Raw genomic sequence first — 21,625 nt, 5'->3', positions numbered from 1 at the left:
GCTAGTAAACCCGAAGATGACTAGAATGACCCAGCTTCTTGTCAGTCCCTCCTCACTCAGCACATGCTCATGTCAGCTGTGCTCTTGATACTCTCTCCAGATGAGATACGTGGGTAAACACCTCCTGTCCAAAAAAAGGCCATTGCTGTCTGGCAACAGCCTTCTGTTCAAGAGTGATCACACATACCAGCCTACAGTGCTTGCAGATCCTCTAGTTTTGGAGAGATCTGGGGGCTTTTGGCTACTCTGCCACAGTTAAGGCTTGCTTGCTCTCTCAGTGTTATAATAGAAAGCCCCTCAGCCTGCAGAATAAAGTGCTGAAATCCAGACACATCAAGACTTGAGGGAGGGTGGGGAAAGTAATGTGGGGACATAATCAAGTCTTGAACATAACTGCAACATCCTTTCTGAAAGCACTGGAAGCAGCAACCTGCACAAGTACTCTTGTTTCCTGCTGTCCACTTGCTCCTCACCAGTTCATGGATGGGTGCTCTTCCAAGCGTTTACAAGTGGCCCACACAGTGGGATAAGCCAGTTGTTAAGCCCCCCTGAAAAGCAAACTGTGTGCAGAGGGAGTGTCGAGTTACTGCAGCAGGGAGCTGCTCCATGTGCTGCAAGTGGAAAACAATGGAATTTTATTTGCCAGGACTGGGGCTGCTGCATTATGTTCTGCAGAAATGCTTTTGCCCGTTTGTCAGTATCCTGTCAGGCTTTTAAACTGATGGAAATGCAAGTATGCTGATAAACTCTCTTGTCTTACGTTTCTCCCATGACCCCTCTGTACTGGGAGAATGCACTGGTCTTCTGCCCCAGCCAAGCTCCTTCCACCTGGTCACAAGCACTTAAGCAAGCCGCATCCAGCGAGCTGTAGCACTTTCATTTGTGGCCTCTAATCCAGCCCTGTCCAATAAATCATCTTGCCAGGCCCCCCTGCAGGAGGAGCGTGTCAGGGCAGTGCGACGTCTGTCTGCTGTCACTCCTGCTTGTGTGTCAAGCGGGTGGCATGTGTTGAATGTTTGACAATCCAACATTCTAGGTTATATCCCTCAGGATAAACGCCACAAGGATTAATGGGACTTCTCTACTAAAACAAAAGTTTTCCACAATGACCTTTCCACACTAATGCTCTTTAAAACCAGGGGTTGCATTTAGTGCTTTATTTTTAGTGACTGCAACCCTCTTTTGCTATTGTTTGGAAACCTTGGCTTTGCTCCTGACTTGGCCACACAATATGGGCTGAACACACTCCAAGTGTGGACATGGATACGCTGCAGAACAACAAGCAGCATATATAGCCAGGGTATCAGTGAACATCCCTGAAACTAGAAAAAAGTAGGGGAATCGAGACTGACAGACCTGGATGGAAACCCTTGAAAGAACACCGGGAAAAACCTTTGGGTCTCAGTCTCTGAATTCCACCATCTGCCCTGGTAAAGACAGTCTAGAGCTAATTTAATGTCAATCAAGGACATTTTGACAGAAAGCAAATGCTGCCTGTGTGCAATTTCAAGATTGATCTTTTCAGTGCATTAAGCTACCCCAAATGAGACAGTCAAATTCCCCTAAAAAAAGTGGATACACATACCAGAAAGTGATAGGTAGTTATACTCTATCTTGGGGTGGAGAAACATCCATTTTTAGTCTAGAAAATGCTGTTTTATTCCATTCAGCTGCCCAGGAATGAGTCAGCTATGTATTCCGAGTGGTCTCTGTATGCAGACAAAGGGTGCTGGCAGTCCAGGTCACGTTACACCTTGAGTACTGTGCCTTCTCACAGAAATGGAAAGAGGAAGTCCTAGTTCTACTAATTGCAAATGCCACTTTGCCAAATCACTAGAAACCCTCCATTTAAGAGGTTATGAGCTGGTGGGTAGGGAAAGAGTGAGGAGAGGGGGTAGTGGTTAAAGCTTCAGAAGGATCTATTAACAGTGCCCAGTTTACCAACAAACTCTGAAGGCACAGAGACTACCAATACCAATAACTAGTAATGCTGTTCCCTAACCCCTCCTTGCTGCAGCCTCTGCTGACTGCCTGGCAGCAGTCTTAATGGTCTCAGCAGCAGCCCCAGGGTAGTGACTGGTCAGTGAGCAGGAGCTGACTGCAGTTTCAATCTTTACTAGTGCTGTCTCAGTCACAGAAGAAAGATATGAAGACAATTCATTCCAGCTACCCAGATATGTATCACGCGGCCACAGCATTCCCTTGTGAAATCTCCCACTGATTCAAAGTAAGAACCTGTTCTGTGTGAGGAAAAGCACAAGCCTGAAATTGGATCAGTACTTTGGACAGTGAAGGCAGAGCCTTTATATTTTCTATTACTTTTCTGCATGGTCAAAGGCTTACATTTCAGTCCAGCAACTTCATAATCTTCCTCCTCCTCTTCTTCCTCCTCAGCATCTTGTTCATCAGAAGCTTCCTCACCTTCTTCAGCTTCATCTTCAGCAGAATCCTCTGTATAGTTCCTAGAGCAAGGCATGTAAACACATATGCTGTACCAGAGCCTGGGTGTCAGAGGCCCTGGGAGTTTCTCTGTTCTGTTTGTTCACAGAGACTTGCTGACCACCTCACTGTAAAATAAACATCGAGTTTCAAACTGAAGCAATCTAATGTATTCCAGAGAGTATCATGTTGTGGCTATGTCTAAAAGGGCACTTCCCACACTATCATCTGGAATATCTGGGTTGAAATTCCCGACAGCTGAACTTGTGCAATAGAAGAGCATTTTTTGCTGCTCTAGACGCCCAGGCCATGTGATAATGGTGACTGCTGTGCAATAATTCCTCACTGAAAGGAGGGGCTGTTGTTTTAGCTAGGTCTAAAGGCCTGGCCCAAGGAGTTTCAGAAGAGGGACTTCTCTGTTTCTGCTGAAATGCTTCCCCATTCATCCCCTTCCACTGTCATGCCACTTGTGTGTGTGCTGTAGGAAACAGAGCTCATTTAGTGTTGTTCGAAACTAAGCTTCTACTTATTACTGAGCAGAGCATCACTTCAGGCTTCTTATGTACAGATGTCAGAAACCCCAAAGATTGCCAGCCCAGGACAGTTCCAATTTTCTGCATGTGTCTGTTAAAGTATTCAAAATATAACAGAAACAGGAAAATAAAGTAGCATGTATAGGCAGAAGGGGACAAAGGCAAAGTTGTTGTGGCTATCCCAATCCTCTGCCCTGGAGAAAGACAATCTTGAGCACTAAATGGAATAAGCACAGCACAGAGGGCAAAAGAGTTCCAAGATCAACACCTTTTTCCTGCCTCAGCTAGGAAGACAAGAGCACAAGGCAGATAACAAGACAGGTGTTACCCCACCTGATGGCTCTCATCCAGGAGCCAAGCAGCTTGCAGGTGACTCTGCCACATCAAAGCAACTATGATCTCAGGCTAGAACAGCTGCGTTAAAGCCCTGTCATTTTTGTACAAGCCTCATGAACTCTTTTAGACAGTGCCCAGTGAGTAACTAATACTTTTAAGGCCACACACCACCTGCATATTACAAGCCAGTATACCTCTTATTGTGCTGCCACTCTAGAAGGGAGGATCTGTTGACTGCTTATGCTTCAGATGCCATTTGATAGCCTCACCTTGCTGACAAGCAGGTAGATGCAGCACTGAGTTGCAATTAGCAGAGGACATACATTACCCATTGTGAGCAGAAAAATATATTTTGTATACATTTAACTTCCATCCTGCAGTTCACAATGCAGCTCAACCCTCTTGCTGTCAGAATGCAAATACTGAATTCGACTGAATTCTGCTGCAACTTTCATTCCTCCTCAAATCATGTTCTCTCTGTGTCTTTATAAAGGTTGCTGCCTTGTTAAGGTGCCAATGCCTATCAGGTCCGGACAACTGCCAGAGTGGCATTTCATAGCCTGCTTTTTTGTAGCAGAGCTGGGACTAAGCAACAGCCTGGAGTAATATCTGCTTTAGCCTGACAAGGACACAACAGTAACTTAACTCAGTGGAATACAGCAAGAGCTGCAGTGCTACCAACTACATTCCTATGAAAAAGCAACCCAACTCACTGCTCAGTCAAACAAAACAGCAGCCCTTAGCACACAGGACTTCGGTTGATGTTTTGTGTGTTTTCACTGCTGCACTGAAGTTATTTATTAAAGCCCCTGAAGTTGTCATGGGTCAGTACAACACAGGTGTGTTAAACTTACAGCCTGAAAAAATTGCTTTTCTATTGTTCAGGTGCCATTGAGTTAACTTGGCTATTTCAATTCTGTAAAAGCGGCTCTATTTAAGGTTTTTTTGTCTCATTGTGAAAGTATGGCTAGAACTCTGCATCTGCAATAGCTCAAAAGGAACGGAGGGTCACTCACCTGCCCCGTGAGCTGCGTCTGGCAGTAGAAGGCTGACAAGCTGGGCACTGCCATTCACCATCTGGTATCTCATAGAGCGCTGGTCTCAGACAAAACAGGTGGAAGGCTTTGTTACACTCGTCACACAGGATCAGCTTGTCATCCTCACCTAAGAGAGGGCAACTTATTTGTAACTGAGTGTCTCAGCCTTGCTCAATCTGAGAAGCAGAAGCTGCCGCAGCACTGGAGGTCAGGACAAAGGAAGAAAATGGTGCAAAGTGCCCTCTGATAGCAGGGACTCTTCCTTCTCAGTCCTACTACTGCAGTGGAAACCAGCAGCATTTTAAAACCCCACACAGCAAAATGCCCAATCCCCAAAGCAAAGCGAAGTCCACAGCCCTGCAGGGATTTCCTTTGAGACAGAAACCTGTGAAATTGGTTTCACTCAGGCTAAATCCCAAACAACACACAGGACAAGAGATGTTTGCTGCAGAGATGCCCAGGAGCCTAGCAAGAAGTTACAAATGTAGCTGTTCTGATTCTAGCCTCAAGTTGGTCAATCTGCACAGCATCCCCCTTCTACTGAAAGTAGCAAGCCCACAGAAAACCAGTATGCAGCAGAGCTAGTCTCTCTATGCTCTTCACTGATGAAGGGGAAAAAGAAAATAGTTCTGAGCCAGCTATTTCATCTATTAAAATAAAGTGCAGAGAGTTTCCCAGCATGTCTCTTTCTTTGACATCCCAGTTTGCTAGTTCTGTGAAACTATAATCCATTAGTCGCAGGTGAACCCCCTCTTACATTTCCCTGGATTACCCTCTTGACAGCATACAAGGAAGTTTTTGCACTGCTTTGGAAGATCTCTGAGGCTCTACAGTGAAGAAAGATGTTGCACCAATTCAGCCCTCATTTCTTTAAAGAAGTGAACAGCATAGCCTTTCCGTAAACAGAAGTGGCCCAGCATTTCCCCGGAGGTCTGTCTGTCCTCATTTCCCACTAGTGTTTCCACAAATGGAAAATGAGACAAAAAACACATGATGAGGAAGTTCGTGCTACCAAGCTCTCCTCTCCGTGCTTTCATCCGGAGGGAGATGTTATGATAGAACAATTACTAGAAATCTATTACTGGTTGCTTCTACTTCCCCCTCCACCTAAAAGCCTTCATCATATAGTGCATACAAGTGCAGAAGAATTTGCTTCTTCCAGCTCATCAAGCAGTTCTGCTCCCACTCTTGCCTCAAACTGGCATCATCCCACCTTGCTCTCTCCCCTTCAGTCACAGAGTATTAACCTCTCCCAACTCTTCTTGTTCGTTCCTTTTGTAAGAGATGGGCTCTCTGAGCCTTGTGAATTAATCCTAAGACAATTCCAACTCAAAAATGCAACCAGGAAGGGGATAGTGGCACAAATGTTTCCAGAAGGATTTGAAGATGACTTGTGTCCAAGTACTCTAAATATTCAGGGAACAGCAGCTCTGCAATGTTCTGCAAGACTGTGAACTGGTTTCTTAAGAATGGTTCACTGCAGTCAGGGCCAAATGCTTCTGTGAGATCAGTGCTTCTGACTGTGTAAATCCTGATGCTCAAACCTCAAAATATAGTCAAAGACAGAGTGACAGACTACAAGGGCATGTTGCCTAAGCAGGGCATGGAGAGGTGACAGTGTCCGACTGTTACGTAGGCTTGGGGCAGGAATGCATACCTTTCTTGCGACACACTTTGCATCTTGCATTCTCTGCCGACATATCCCACTTGATACAGGCATCCAGCATCCCGAGCAGCACATGCATACGGGAGAAGGTCTGGGCCTCACGGATTGCTGTCTTCCACTTCTCCATGGCTGAAGCAACCTGCAGACAGACCTAACAGCTTACAACGAAGCATACAGACACAGCTCGCCACAGTCTGAAGATGTTTTTATACCATTTAACTGGGCCCTTAATGACCAAAATTCAACTGCTGTACTTCTTTCCTTCTATATAGCCTCAGTCTTATTTGTGGTTTACCCTATAATCAGCCTCACCGGTCCAGACAGCTTGTTCATAACACTACAGCTCTTTTGCACTTCATGGCCCGGCTGAAACAACCTATGAGAACTCCACTACATTCTTTACTCGGAAAGTCTAACCCAAATAGTTGTCAGTCTAAGAAAATAAAAGGCAGAAATTTAGCACCGTAAAATGTAAGATGAAAGTTAGGAGACAGCTGGCAACACCATTTGACTGTGGTTGGTTAAAGCAGCCTGTACTGCCCTCCAGTGGGTACTGGAAACACACTCAAGTCCATCAGCAAGATCTGCCACACACTTGGTCCTCCAAGCTGTTCAGCTGGCAAAGGGGATTGTGACTAGATTTGACAAGCAAAGCATTCTGAGCCCCAAATATGAAATTAGCCCCCTTCCTGAGACATGATGACCTCAACGCATGTGAAATCCCAAAATTAGCTGTAAGTGAGGATGAAAAGCATTAAACCTGAGATTTGCACGAAGGCAACTGCTGGAGTCTGCACATATTAAGCTACACGTGAAATCTCCAGCTCAGCTCTGGAGGTGTAGAAACAAAGTTATGGGAAATCGGAAATGCACCAGAACAGAGAAGTAATCCAGGGCCACTGCATGTTCAATGAAAACATTAATCCTTTGCTTTACAACAATGAGGTGATGGCCTAGACATGACAGGGACATAATAGGACTCAAGTCAATGTTCTTCTACCCCAGGAGAGTGAAAAAACAAACAGTGAAGTGTCAGATGGGAAAAACTAAACTCTGCAGCTGACAGCAATTTGGGAGCCAGACAAAACCCAGGATTTTTGCAGAGTTGCACATTCCCCTCCCACTGAATTTGAGGAATCACAGTGTATATTAGATGCTTGGAAAAACACACAAAGTGTTCTATATCCTTGCTATCAATATCCTTGCTGTCATTGCTAGTGTGGAACCTGGAGCTGGAGACATCCAAGACAAATGGAAACCTGCACAGCATGTTGTGGTAGATTACATGGCGCTGTGCTATTTTTTTGCAGAACATTGTTGAGGTGCTTCACATACTGTGTAATTGATTTTCCAAGTAACTGTTCCATGGTTTTTGCTGTTAACATACTGGATAACTGCTGGGCCAAGATAAATCTGCAAAAGCTGTTGGCAAGTTTTGCTTAGATTTTTCTCCCCAAGTCTGTGGAATTTAACAGATTTTTAGCCTTGCTTCTCAAGCATCCTGAGACTATGGCATTTTAGCAATACCATTATCAAGGGAGTTCAGATTGCCAACCAGGCAAAACAGGAGATTGAAAAAGCTACTTGAATACTCTCCTGACTGGAGAGGAGCAATCTAGCAGGGAAAACAAAACAAAGAAACAAAAACATACCAAAGGTGGAAGTCCCAGTCACATTACATCTCCAATGTGACAGAAAATGCCTGCTTTGGTAAGGAGGGACAAAACTCGAGCTAGGAAGCCTCTCATCTGGTATCCTAAGACTACAGAAATTGCTCTGAACCACTGAAACTCTAAACGCTTCGCTGTGAAACTGTGCTTTGAAACGTTGTCTGCAATCAGGGACTGGTGCAGTCCAGTGCTAGAAGTGAAAACTGGGCCCTCAGCCTTTTCCCTTGCAAACACCTCTGACCAGCAACAGGGATGAACAACCTGCCCACGCTCTCTCACTGTGCTCAGGCAGTTGCGCTACATATCACACTGCAGAGGGCATATAGCTAATTCCCCGTCCTGTTCTGGGATATTCCAGAGTTTTAATACCACAAGGAAACATTTTCATAAAAACAGAGGCAAAAGAATGGTTTTCAGAAACAGCCATACACCAGGTCTGCAACACAATCTTTTGCCACTCAGCAGTGTGATCTCCAACTATGTAGCTGAGCCAGCAGAAACCCTTAGTATAGACAATTATGTCAGCATATGGGTGCCTACTAAGCCATAACTTGTTTCTCCCCAGGAGAATGAGACAACCATACTGCAAGACTGCAGTTTTGCTGGTATAGTCTGCAAGCACACTTAGTGTGTTTTTCCAATATGGCTATGCTATATTTTATCTGCTATGCACTCTCAGTGCACGTCTGTCTCTAAAAGACTTCATAATTCTTGGCCTATGCAGATTTGTTTTTAAAAGCCGAACAGTCAGGTTTTCTCATCAGATAAATATATCTAAGATTTGGGCTGCTCTTTCAAGGTCATCTGAAAAGATTTCCCCCTTTGGCAAAAAGAAAGCATATTCTAGATAAACTTAGGTTAAAAAAAATATATGTGAATTTAAACACTCCTTGTACTACCATGTATGTCTAGGAAACTCTGAGCCAGATAAAGAAGGCACTGCACTGCATTAAAAAATGCTCCAGAGACACAAAAGCCATCGCTCTGTAAGAAGATCTGCAACACCACATAGTCAATGCCGTGCTCTGTCAATGCTGAAATCTATGTCCATATCCCTATAAGCCTGAGTTGTATATCAAAGTTTTCTAATATTACCTAGTTTGTCTAACGTGACTACAAAGAATTTCAAAAACACTTATGATTACATGTCCTGCAACATTCAGAAACCCTACTGCCCCAGCTGATTTTCAGAGGAACAAAGTACAAATTAAGATGATCCAGTCACAACGAACACTTTCAACTACATTAACCTGGTTTGAAAACAGGATGTCCAAATCTCTCATTTCCAGTTCTGATGAGATCAGGGTCAGCCAAGTTCAACACATGCTGGAGTGAAGTGTGTTAGACAAACCTGGCTTTGCTATAATGAATTATGCTCTGTAACCATGCCCCTCTGTAGGAGGGCAATGCTCTAAGGTGGAATGGAGAAACTAATCAAACACTCATGATCAAAAGTGGCTCACATTTCAGGCAGATAAAAGCTTAGTTCTGAAATCTGAGATAGCTTTAGCATTAGTAGGGAAGTAACTAGTGCTCAAATACAGAGTTTGTATTGCTAAATTGCTATCCATTTAGTTATTGTAGTAAAGCCGATATTACTTTCAAGTGTGAACAGTTATACCCATAAGACATACTTTTGAAAGCAAGGTAAGATCTGGTGTTGCTGTAGATATATGAAATGTAATGATCCAGAGAAATGTGATTCTGCCCCAGACAAAACTGATTTTTATAGTTTTATTTTCTGCTGATAACTCTTAGGATAAGGTAGCTTCCCATTCCCACTGGGCTATGGACTGGAAGATTCAACACCTATTTTTAAAAGAGCTCATACAATTAAGTACAGCAGGACAAATGGGGAATGTGAAAATTTCAAGTGCCTCTAATTATCCTGCTAACATGGGAATGTCACAACCTAACAAAGAGTTGATGCTCAAATGACAAGGGTCCAGCATATGCTGACAAGAGCCTAACACCCGCCCCCCCTAAGTCCCCTAAACAAAAAAACCCAAACCCACATCAATCAAGCATCTACTCTTTCTTTTCAAAGTTGGGACTTGCAAATGCATCTGTTGATCCAATTCTGGTCTTGCTACTTTTACTGAAGTCAGTGGTCAATCAGGGCAGGGCACTTTGAAGGAGAAGGAAAAAAAAAGAATCATATCATGGGTCACTAACATCCTATTCAACTTGGTACATAGAAACTACCCTAAGCATCAGTGTTCCTCTTGGGATGAAATAGTGGTGCAACTCAACGGCCTGCAGGACCCTACCAAAACCTCTGCAGCTCTTCTCCATGCCTTCTGAGCTTTGATTTGGGAGGCTATGTCTGTATCCCCACAACAAAGCTTTTCTACTGCAGGAACATACAGCTCAGATGTCCAGACTAGCTGTATGCAACCCACAGCTTAGCATCCTCTGTGGGTGTCACTATCCAGATGATTTGTGTCCTCTTGCACATCACCTGTCTTTATCTGAACCTTACTCCCTCGCAGTCCCCCAAACCTCTACATGTCTCTCTTCTTCTTTATGGATAAAAGGCATTAAGAATAATTTGTCACTGATTTTACTAGTCAGTCCTCTCTCATGGATACAATTTCTTCTGTTAAGTTCTCTAAAAATATTTCCTATGAAAAGCTTTTATTCAAGTATCCAACTTGTGTAAGGAACTGCACAAAATGAAATACACCACCTCATTTCCTGTGTATAGAGAGAAAATTAACCACAACTCCACAGCATGATTTTTATTTTGATACTATCTTTCCTCTTCAAAATAACTGGGGAACATCCGGCCCCATATCTCCAAATCGATTGCATTCAAAACCTGGAATGGGGAGAAGCTATGTAGGATTTAGTACTAGATGAAATGTACTATCCCTGCCCAAATAAGAGTTATATTATAGGACTAAAATGGAGCCCTGAAGACCAATACCTTAGCTTCTTCTGCCATTTTCTTTTCTTCATCTATCTCCTCAGCCTTGGCAATGCAGTCTTCTCCTTGATGTTTCCTTCTCTTCTGCTTGGGGGCCATGAAGCCTTGCAGAAACTTCTTAATAACACCAGCCTGGAGTGCAACCACACACTCTCCAAAATCCTTCAAGCTCTCCAGTGAGTATATCTGTTAGGAAGAGCATATGACCATGTAACAATTGAACATTACCTTCCACTCTGTTTTTAGGTAAGTCTGTCCTGCAAATGGATACATCTGATGCTTAATGCATTATTGCTATCCACCATATTCCACATATAGTTACGGATTCAGCGTATTGCTGCTGTTTCTGCTAGAGCTAATACACTGCTGATGATCATGCATAGCACTTTAATGTTAATGTCAGTTCAGAAAAAAAAACATGATGCGTTAAAAAAAGAAATCCATGATGACCAAGCAGTAAGCAATTGTTCCTTTAATCACTTCACTTTTCCTCTCCTTCTCTTAAAACTTATGGTCTCATCTACATGGGGAAGTCACTGCAGTGACTGAGATGGAGATTAACAGAACATGAACCACTCCAAACCAGAAAACGTGGCTCTTTGGTAAGAGGAGCATACACTAAACAAAGGAGTGTACGCTCTACCTGTACCCTGTAGGTTTATCCCCTCTTAAAGGATTCAGTGCACCAGGACTGTTCAGGTGAATTAGGCTGAAGTAGCTAGAACACTGAAAATTCATACTGTAGTTCACTGCACAACAGCTTCCTTGGGCTGACAAAACCATGAACAGAACACCCTTTAGCTCCTGGAAGTGGAGCACAATCATTACCCCAAGCCTAAAGTGGTTTGAATTTATTGAAACCCTCAAAATGGAAAACTGCTGTCTCATTACAAAACATGCTGGCTCTGACACAGAAGCTAAAAGTCAGCTACAAAGAGCTCTGCTAAAGCACATTGAAGAAGTCTGCCATCAGATGTGGGAAACAGGACGTGCAGGACACCTAGCTTCAAAGTTATGACCCACCGATACCAAAAGGATCTTAAGCCAGCAGCTACGTAATCTTGAAATACCAGTTTGGAAAGAGGACATGCACAGGAAAACTCTACTGATTTTCCCGATCCTCTCATTTGAGGAGAACCAAAGACTCAAGAGCTTCCACAAAAGGTATCAACTCATGTTTTGTCTTTCTTGGTACTACTTTGCCTCTTCACTCACTCTGGCTTCAAATTCTGGTGTCACATCAACATATCCCAGCCCTCCTTTCTGCAGCCGGGTTGCAACCTCAATTAGATCACTTCGGAGGTAGTTCAGCAGTTCCTGGTTACCATCACAGGATTTAAGGCCCAGGTTCTGTTTCCGAGCCAAATGGATAGAATGTGTGATGTCCTGATACCTGCAAAATCAAGAACAACCTTTGAACACGTGCAGGCCAGTGCCTTGTATGTTGTGAGGGCACTGGGGCAACGACAGCATCCTGTGTGATCTGCATGCTCCACTAGGGCAGAATATTCTTTGAAAACACTCAAGAAAGTACATGGTAGTCCTGCCTCTGTGGATGAAACAACATTGCCTTTGCTTCCAGTTGCAAGGAGCAATTAAAAAACTGACAGAACCTCTTCACAGTTTAGACCATTACCGATCAAAAACTTGCAGTTATTGTCTAAAAAGAGTAATTTCTCATTCTAAATAGCCTCTCCTCTCCAGCACATGCACAAAGCAAAGCATGGAACATGTGCCCCAGGAATGGAAAGGCTTGCTATGAAGTGGATATATTTTGACTTTGAGAAAGCACATAGAAAAAAAACCCCAGCAGGCTCACTTCTTCTGCAGACGCTCCTTTAGCTGACTCTCTCTTACTCCTTGTGGGTGCAGGCAATCCAGCAGCTCATCCAACTCCTTCTGACTGTCACAGAGAAACCTGAAAGATATAACATGCACCAACATCAGCTCAAGTATATCTGTGGCAGGACAGATTTTTCTCTTAAATAGTTCACAAATACTGGTAGGCAGGGATGACAACTAACCATTATCCCAACCCCATGGAGCAAGGTGAAACACTTCCAGTTATGCTGGTATAAGAATTTTGACTAAGATTGGCCTCATTTAAAGGTCCCCAAATTCAGCCAAATTCAGGGTAGGAAAAACAGAAGCAAAAGAAACACAGAACTGATTTACGGATTTCCCCCCATTAAGTTTATTAAAACATTGGCATTTGAATTTTGTCATCTACTCTAGGGATTAGATTTATTAAATTGCAGTCATCTTAAGTAATCTGAATATAATTTTTAACACACTAGAAAAAGATTAGCATGTTATGTACTGCATAGCATGGCAATTTCATCATTCTTTCTGCAGAGCCTTCAGCTTATTTCATTAACCCAAGAAGTCCCTAGATTAAAAACGGGTATGTCCTATACCATATTTATACCATAATTGCTGAAGTTGTAGATTTGTGACTGTGAAGGCTATGACCTCTGTCAGTGCAGAAGTTCTCATTTGTAAGAAGCTAGCATTAACTTGAAGCTCAAATACAATATGTGAAAACCATATTCATTAGCTTTAAACCTTTTTCCTCAGAAAGCCTTTAAGGAGAGCAATGGTAGTCTGCCCTTAGTTGAATCTAAAAGGGCAGAACTTTTGAAGACTTCTCTACACAAGGCACTACAAGCGATTCCAGAGTACAATTCAATGCAATCTACCTATTAGCTTTAATGCTGGCCTGCAGATTTAAAATAGCTTTAAGACAGTCTCAAATTCTGCACTTTTCCTACCACTGTTTTCTATAATGCCATGGAGCTTCGTCACCTGGGAGGGAGGAAGGTGGAATTCAGCTTGAGCTTCAGAGTTCATTTACATAAACTGATGCTGATGATACAACTTCTAGAAGAGAATTGCTCCTTAAAAAGGGAAGCGTGGGAATGGCAAAACTGACCTTAAATGGGAACAGCTGCAAGGGTCACTATGTGATCCTTACTGGCCAAAGTGAAGACTCCAGATCTAATTTTAATTCTTGGGCACAAGCTTAGAAGAGACAAGCAAAAGCTAAAGAAAGATGCTGTCCTAGCTCCTCTTGGAATAAGAGTATTTGCAATATTTTCTTTTTCCAGCAGAAATACTTACTGAATAACATATCTAAAAAGTAACTGTTTCAGAGGTCTGATGTGCTCAAATTAGAGAAATGGGCTGACTTACTTGGCATTTATTTAGTAAATTAATTACAATAATAAAACATAGGATTGATTGTTTAAAAACTAAGAATTAAAGGAAGAAGAATCATTGCTTGCCAGTCACCTGCTTCAGCACACTTCAACACTGCAGAGCACCCTCACTTTGCACACAGATTTCTAATCTTTTGGCCATCCCTATCCTCTGCACACCTTCCCTGGGACAAATAGGAGAGAGCAGCCCCAAACATCTTTCACTCACTAGAGCCTAGCATAGGCACTTCAAAAGTGGCAGTGATTGAGGACTGGTCATGGGACCCAACAGACATTCACACAAACCCAAGTCAAGTAGCAATACAGCTTGTGTCTTTTTCTTACAGATGCTACTTATGGTGACTAACTAGCATTCCTACATTCACTGAAAGGTCTACACACAGACTACTGCAAGGTCTAGCATTTCTAAGTCTACTAGACTTCTTCTAAATAAAAAGAAATTTCTCCAGAATATTTGGTATCAAATTAGCCTCCAAAACCTTGGGACAAACCTTGGTATTGATCCTAAACCATTATTTCAAGTATGAAGAATCTGTCACAATATGGGAACGGCATAAACCAAACCTCAAAACAGTTGCCCTGCAGATACCCAGTAGAGGACTACACAGACATGTTGAGAAGGTTGTCTAGGTCAGGATGAAAGCATTAATCACTGCTGATGGTACACCAAGGAATCCAGTTGGAAAATAGCTGAGAAGACATTGCCCGAGTTTTCTCAGCTTTCCCCACAGCTGCAAATGTAAAAATGGAATTCCCTGCACCGTTTTGCCCTATTGTAAAAACGAAAAGCCACTGGAAACAGTTAAGGTATGGTGCTTGGATTCACCAATGTTATGTGGTTTGGGGAAGACAACACAGGCTGCTGGCCAGATTTAGAGTGAGAAAGCAGGTATCATCCTTGAAAGAAAGCTAGAGGGAAGTCCTAGCACAAATAGGTTCCCACTGAAAAGGAAATGGGACACGGATGGGAGAGCATCTATAACCGGCACCTGGGTCTTGCCAACTCTCCCTGGGAGCAAGAACTGGGACTTGAGGGAGTGAGAACTGTCTACATCAGCCTGAACTCAAGTGTGTGACATTAGTTTGACTGGCAGCACCTTGCTGCTCTGTGCAGCCACAGCTCCTGGTTCTCAATCCAGTCCCATGTGCTACTAGCTGAAGGAACCACCTGTGCTTCCAACTAGGGTCTCAACCAGCATGAGGCTGGGAGCATGGATGTGATAAAACAGTGCTGGCATTTTAATGGGGGGAGGCAATAGGGTCATTAGTTTGTGGGGCTTGGTAAGAGGGAGGGGAAAAATAATTGATGCCATTCATGTGGCCTGACACAGAGCTTATGCACAATAAAATAATCCAAAATGATGGGGAAAGAAACCTGTGGGAGAGTTGAGACCTTATTGTCACGCCCAGATGGAGGACTTCAAATTGATCTTATAGTGGGAATGTCTGTATCCCTAAATAACAACCAAGATTTTTTTTCTCACAATTCTGGCAGCACAAGCCAGCAGACTGGTCAGCAATCATTACAGATGGGACAACTGACACAAGCATTGAGTCAAAAGGAGCTATCAGCATTCACTCATGTTGAATATTCCTTCCTGTTCTCAGGCTACAGACTGTGAGGGACAGAAAGAAAGGTATAAAACCTGGACTGCAGACTAGGGAATGAAGAAATCAAGAGGACAACATCTAGAGGAGCCCAGGATCAGTACCTGCTCTGGAGGGTTGGTGGCAAACAGGGCAACTCCATCTGTAGAATATAGGCGTGAGAATGGAGTCTTTCAGCACTCACTCATGGTTAACTCAAATTGTCTGCTGAGGGGACCCGCCATATCATGGTGTATTCCTAATAGATGAAGAACAACGGGAGTTACTCTGTAGAGATGCCACTATTTCCAAAATTCAACTGCTTTCTGGCCAGGATGAGTGAGAAGTCTCCTGCATACTACAAAGGTTTTGGTTAACCTGTGGTTCTTGCAGGAAAGACAAGTATGTACATAGCTTATAAAGCGCTACACTGTGGACAAAAGATTTTTTTCAGGGACCATGTGCCCGGAAGGTTTTAATGGGGAGCTTTTTTAATAAGCATCAACACTGGCGAAAGTGGTAAACAATGTTAGAAACGGGACTGGCCCATCTGTCTGGAGAAGACAGGAGCTAGAACAAATAACCAGGCATTTATCATTCTGATAGATAGAACACCTAGCCCTCTTCTTTTTGGGGGCAAAGCACTGAAAGCAGAACCACTTCCATGATATACAGCTTCTGTGGCTCTTGGCAGAAGAATGGAATCTTTCTCCCCTTATCTTTGTCCTGTGAGCTCCCATCCTCATGGAGAAAAGGGGCAGGACTGTGAAATACAACTATTCACGGAGTTAACTTGGTAGTCACTTCCAAGACTCATTGATCTTGGGTAAAGCATAAAAACAGGGTTAAGCCAAAGAAGTTCTACTGTCACTGTGAGGCTACTCTTAATCTCACCTTAAATGTACAACTAGGAAAAAGAAACAGACGGTAGAAGTTAAAGCAGAACACAAAGAAATGAAATTTCCTATGCACCACGTGCTAGCACTCTGAGTTATAGCTGAACCAGCTCTGGTACCCAAACAATAGGGGTGTAGATATCCAATGACTTCAGTGTGATCTTAGAGCTACTCAGTGTGTGCAAGGACAATGTGCAAAAAGCAGCCAGAGGAGACTCTTCTGTAACTATCTATTGCTCATGGGAGTCCTTGAGACTGGAAACAGATCAATGGCAACAGCCACAGAGTAAAGTATTATAATAGGAACACAGATTTCCTCAAATGGAAGTTCTAGTTACTGGCTATCCTCTGAAATAACATATCTCAGTTTGTCCCTTTTTCTTTTCTTTTCTTTTTTTCCTTGGTGGAAGCTTACCTGTGAATGGTGATAGTTGTCAGACAAGTATTTAGCAAACAGGCTCTTTGCAGTTCTAAAGCTTTAAAAAAAAAGTCTTTCAGCTGAAGAAGCTTACTGCTTATCTGTAGGAATGGCTTTAGGAGGCCCTGTCAGTTTGGAGAAAGTCATGCAGACAGTACAGAAGAAGGCTAAGTTAGAAGTGGCTATCCTTGACAAATGGCCATTGTGCCCCCTGCTCACTTTAAGAGCACGAAGGTCCAAGTTTGGCTCAGATCCTCCATTTGTATTGCTTTACCTTGACATCTTAACATGGCCAATTTCCTTGGGAGAACAATGCACATGGGCATGATATTCTCTTCCAGTAAAAATCAGCAAATGCTGTGATTGTTAGCAGTCCTTCCTAGCACGTCCCAAAATGGAAAGAAATCAAAGATCATGTGGCATAAGAGCCAGGCCAAAACAAACAAACAAACAAAAAAACCCTACACTGTCCAGTGTCTTATTTTTGAATGGCAGAAGGGCAGAGCAGGCACGTAGTGACATTTCCTCAGCCTGCCCCTGCAGATTTCAGCATCTACTGCTTGAGAACTTTGTGTCGCGACTAGAATCTTTGTGCTTAACACTTCATAAACTTTTTTCAGTGATTTGTCCAACTGGTGTTTTGAATCTGTACAGATTTGAAGATCCACAGCAGCTGGTAGCAGTGAGCTGCACATACCAACTGCACAATGTGAAGTAGTACTTTCCTTTTTCTCCTAAAACTGCCATTTGCTAGTTTAATTTGCTGACCCCTTGTTTTTGTATCAAGAGAAAATACTCTTTCTTTAGGAGACTTCTCCCTTCCTCTCTAGCTTAACAGACCTCCCATTGAGCACAAAAATGACTCATTACTTCTGTAATTTATTTCCTATTTCTTAATCAATTATTCACTTGTGAGATCTTCCCTCTTATCCAGGGCAGTTTAGCTTCTCTCAGGCCCTGTAGCAACAGATCTAATAAAACAGATCGTTCCTCAAGGAAAAAAGATTGTTTTGCCTTCATTTTGTACTTCGGTTTATGTTCTTTTTTATCTCCTTCATTTAGGTTTGTTAAAAAACAATCATGGTTTTTAAGTAGGTCTTCTTTCTTTTAACAACTCCTTTACCCTGACATGAACCATACTGACACTGTTTTTGTTGTTTTTTTATTTCCAAGTTTCCTCAAATCTTCTCAAATGTAAGAGGCACTTGCTTTGAACAACTAGTATGGAAACTTCAAGACAATCTCTCTGAAAGCACTGTAGGTCTTTGGCTGCAATTTCCAGAGTTTCCCTCCCCCCACACTTCTTTTTAGAAATCATCTTAATTTTTTATGTAGTTCTCATTTTTAAAATAAGCATGACTGTAGCAAATCTGTTGTCTCTTGTGAGAATACTGGATCTAAGCACATTATGGTCACTTCTTACAAAGCAGCTCTTCAATAATATAATATAATTCAGTCCTGAGAGTGTACTGGACCTGGTTCAAAGAGCTGCTTCTCCTCTTCTGGGTTCTGTGACTAGTTACTCTATAAAGCACTCCTACCTTTTTAACCTCTCTGATCTCTCTCAGTCTGTCATTGAGAGTTGCCAACTTGATCAAGCTATTCAAATATGATATTCTTCCATCTTAGGCCTGGAATTTCAAATCACAGGGACTGTGTTGCTTGTTAACTCATCTGATTTGACTTTGCGCTGTTCTCAATTTATAGCATCCTCCACCATTAATATAAGCTACCGTTTTCCTTATATAATTTGTCCTTCTGGTGCACATCTTGCCATCTCTGCTAAATGAAGACCTAGTATTAGAAGAGGCAGTTAGGGAGAACAGAGAGGACTTTCCTGTGGATCTTACTGTTCTCTTCCTCTAAGATCTCCTGTTTAACATTCACTCCTTTAGAATACTCAATTACTTGAATTTTGGCCATGTGACAAGATGTGCAAAGGACTAGACTGAGGAAGGGGCTGAGGTTTGGCATGGCAATATTAGACAGGGTGAGGGCATGCAGAGGAAACTGCTGTCTCCCAAGACTTGCTGGCAGTGAAAAAGTATGGGTAGAGCAATCCAAAGAATCAGCACTCAATGCTGATCACTTAGATGAGTCAAAAGGTACACAAATTTCAGTCTCTGACATTTCCTGCTTGCAGGAGCAGGAACATTTTTAGTAAAGTAGTTCTGACTTATTGTGGCAGCAGTGGAACTATGCTTTGGAGCTAAGCTTACAACTGGTGATATTTAGCAAAGATGCTGTAATATCACTTTATCAGTAGTGGAAAACTCTGTGGAAGAGCCAGTGCTAACAGGAGCTGCAGGAACAAATACTTTGTGACAGTTACTTTTCAGAATTATCTAAATGTGGAGTCCCTCATAGGCAGTTTAGTAAGTAAAGCTACAGCCAACTTTTCTGGCATGGGGACATTGTTGATCACTCCTTACCATGTACGGCAATGGTCAACATAGGGAATTTTCTTTAAAGAGAAGAGACACTGGCAGGGTCAATCACTGGAGTGAGTCATAACCAGATTTGCTTGAAGGTACAGAATTTAGATTTGATTCATTTAGTTAAAAGACATTTTGCTGGCTACTGCTTGGCATAAGGGAGGAATTACAGACATAACAGGCTGTCTACACAGAAGAATAATTTTGCTAAGCTATAATAATTATCAGTAGCTACAGAAATCGATTCCATGGTGTGATGCTACAGGAGAACAAATGGACAACACCACAGTCCATTTTGAAACCTAGGAAGAAAGAAGACACTGAGGAAGAGTGGGAGGATGGCCCTGCATGTCTCACATACCACAAGGACATGTAGGGCATAGGCCTGGCTCCAAAGATCTCAATGAAGACTTCAATTTCATGTGCTCAAGGATCACATGTGCCACAACTCAGATCTGCTGAGATGAGCCATGAAAAAAACTAGGCATTGTTAGCTAGGTCACAGCTTTTTGTTGTTGTTGTTTTGTTTACCAGTATGTAAAAAAAGTCCACAGCAACTACAAAAGAATTAACATTTCTTTCGAGTATAAAAAACAATATACCAAAGCAGTTTTCCTAGGTTAATTTACATTGGCTTTAAGTCAGATTAATTAGGCTGACTAGAATGGTTCTACTGACTCTTGGATCAGCTGCCCTATTACCCATTCACTACTAGTAATGATATCAATAATAGAGGCCTGGCAGGCTGCTAAATGAAGTACTGAAAGAGTAATAGGATCCAAGATGACCATCGGCTATCAGGAGGAAGAGAAAGTACATGTTCAAGAGATATTACTGATTATTCTGTATTGTATCAAATGAAATCTCTATATAGTTTCCTTGACCTCTATGCTTTGAGTATTTCACAGCTATAAAAGCATGTATTACCACAAGTTCTGTCCCTGTTTAGGTGTAGTGGTCTCTGCAGGAATGTCTGCAACATGCACAGACCTATGAAGTATGCTCACTCTGCCATCCGTGGCTGTGCTCTTCCGCTTATCTGTAAAAGAAAAGCACAAGCTCAAACGTATTCTCACTCACATTTCTCCTCAATCAGCAATTTTATTTTGCAAAACTAAACTGTCTCCAGTTAAAGTGTTTATATTCAGCATGTAGTTCAGCAGTCTGTCAGAGAAAACTAATCTAGCTTTACTTTGCTAAACTCAACATGGTATATCCATTTATAGAAACACCAAAATGATAGCCAATCTTTAAAGAAAATATTACTGCATTATAAAAGTACATACACAAAATAAAAGAAGAATTGTTACTATATCAAATATGTACAACTAATTTCATTCTTTAGCTATATACTGACAAAGTACTCTTAGAATTGTATGTGTTATAAATAGAATGAATTTGTATTTCTGAGCATCTTCCCCCAACAAAAAACTTGAATACCAGTAAATTATTAGTGGATATTTTAATACAGTGCCTATTATGCCAAATGTGTATTCCTACACTACAGAAAATCCATGTAACAGTTCCTGCTGGTCACACAGTTAAAGATTCATATATGAAATTAACTGTTTAAAGAAAGCCATCTCCCTCCTCCTCCACTTCTTAAATGTCTTTCATGTTATAGGATTTCCAGCTGTCATATCCCTTACTCTGGAACACTGGTTAGTCTTAGAGCAATCATTCGGAAGAAAGTAACTGGAAGCTGTGTTTTGTTGTTTTTTTTAAATAAATAATGCACTATATATACATGTTTGCATGAGTGCATGTGTATGCGTGTGCACATGTGCACACGTGCATACATCATTGTGGGGAGGGGGTAAATCAATTAAAAGTGGAGGAAAAGAAGGTGATCAGGAGTAGTCAGCATGGCTTCACCAAGGGGAAATCATGCCTAACCAATCTGATAGCCTTCTATGATGGAATGACTGGCTGGGTAGATGAGGGGAGAGCCGTGGATGTTGTCTACCTTGACTTCAGCAAGGCTTTTGACGCTGTCTCCCAGAACATCCTCATAGGAAAGCTGAGGAAGTGTGGTTTAGATGAGTGGACAGTGAGGTGGATTGAGAACTGGCTGAATGGCAGAGCTCAGAGAGTTGTGATCAGCGGTGCAGAGTCTAGTTGGAGGCCTGTAGCTAGCGGTGTCCCCCAGGGGTCAGTCCTGGGTCCAGTCTTGTTCAACTTCTTCATCAATGACCTGGATGAAGGCACAGAGTGCACCCTCAGCAAGTTTGCCAATGATACAAAACTGGGAGGAGTGGCTGATATGCCAGAGGGCTGTGCTGCCATTCAGAGAGACTTGGACAGGCTGGAGAGGTGGGCAGAGAGGAACCTCATGAAGTTCAACAAAGGCAAGTGCAGGGTCCTGCACCTGGGGAGGAATAATGCCATGCACCAGTACAGGTTGGGGGTTGACCTGCTGGAAAGCAGCTCTGCGGAGAAGGACCTGGGAGTGCTGGTGGAC

The 21,625-nt window shown here is 42.5% G+C and overlaps 1 protein-coding gene across 2 annotated transcripts in view; it reads right to left on the bottom strand.

Moving 5' to 3' along the window:
- BAZ1B (bromodomain adjacent to zinc finger domain 1B) overlaps window positions 1-21,625 on the bottom strand; it is a 57,297-nt gene that overhangs the window by 5,195 nt on the left and 30,477 nt on the right. For both annotated transcript variants that reach the window (XM_067309536.1, XM_067309535.1), the window contains exons 10-16: window positions 20,092-20,203; window positions 12,430-12,528; window positions 11,826-12,003; window positions 10,611-10,796; window positions 6,003-6,150; window positions 4,325-4,472; window positions 2,344-2,462 (exon numbers count right to left, since the gene is read on the bottom strand). In XM_067309536.1, coding sequence (XP_067165637.1) covers window positions 2,344-2,462; window positions 4,325-4,472; window positions 6,003-6,150; window positions 10,611-10,796; window positions 11,826-12,003; window positions 12,430-12,528; window positions 20,092-20,203 — 990 coding nt within the window. The remainder of the gene's footprint in view (window positions 1-2,343; window positions 2,463-4,324; window positions 4,473-6,002; window positions 6,151-10,610; window positions 10,797-11,825; window positions 12,004-12,429; window positions 12,529-20,091; window positions 20,204-21,625) is intronic.

This window comes from Apteryx mantelli, chromosome 22, assembly GCF_036417845.1.
Source record: "Apteryx mantelli isolate bAptMan1 chromosome 22, bAptMan1.hap1, whole genome shotgun sequence".
NCBI classification, from domain to species: domain Eukaryota; kingdom Metazoa; phylum Chordata; class Aves; order Apterygiformes; family Apterygidae; genus Apteryx; species Apteryx mantelli.
The sequence above is the reverse complement of the archived record's forward strand: the minus strand, read 5'-3'. Positions and strand labels throughout refer to the sequence as shown.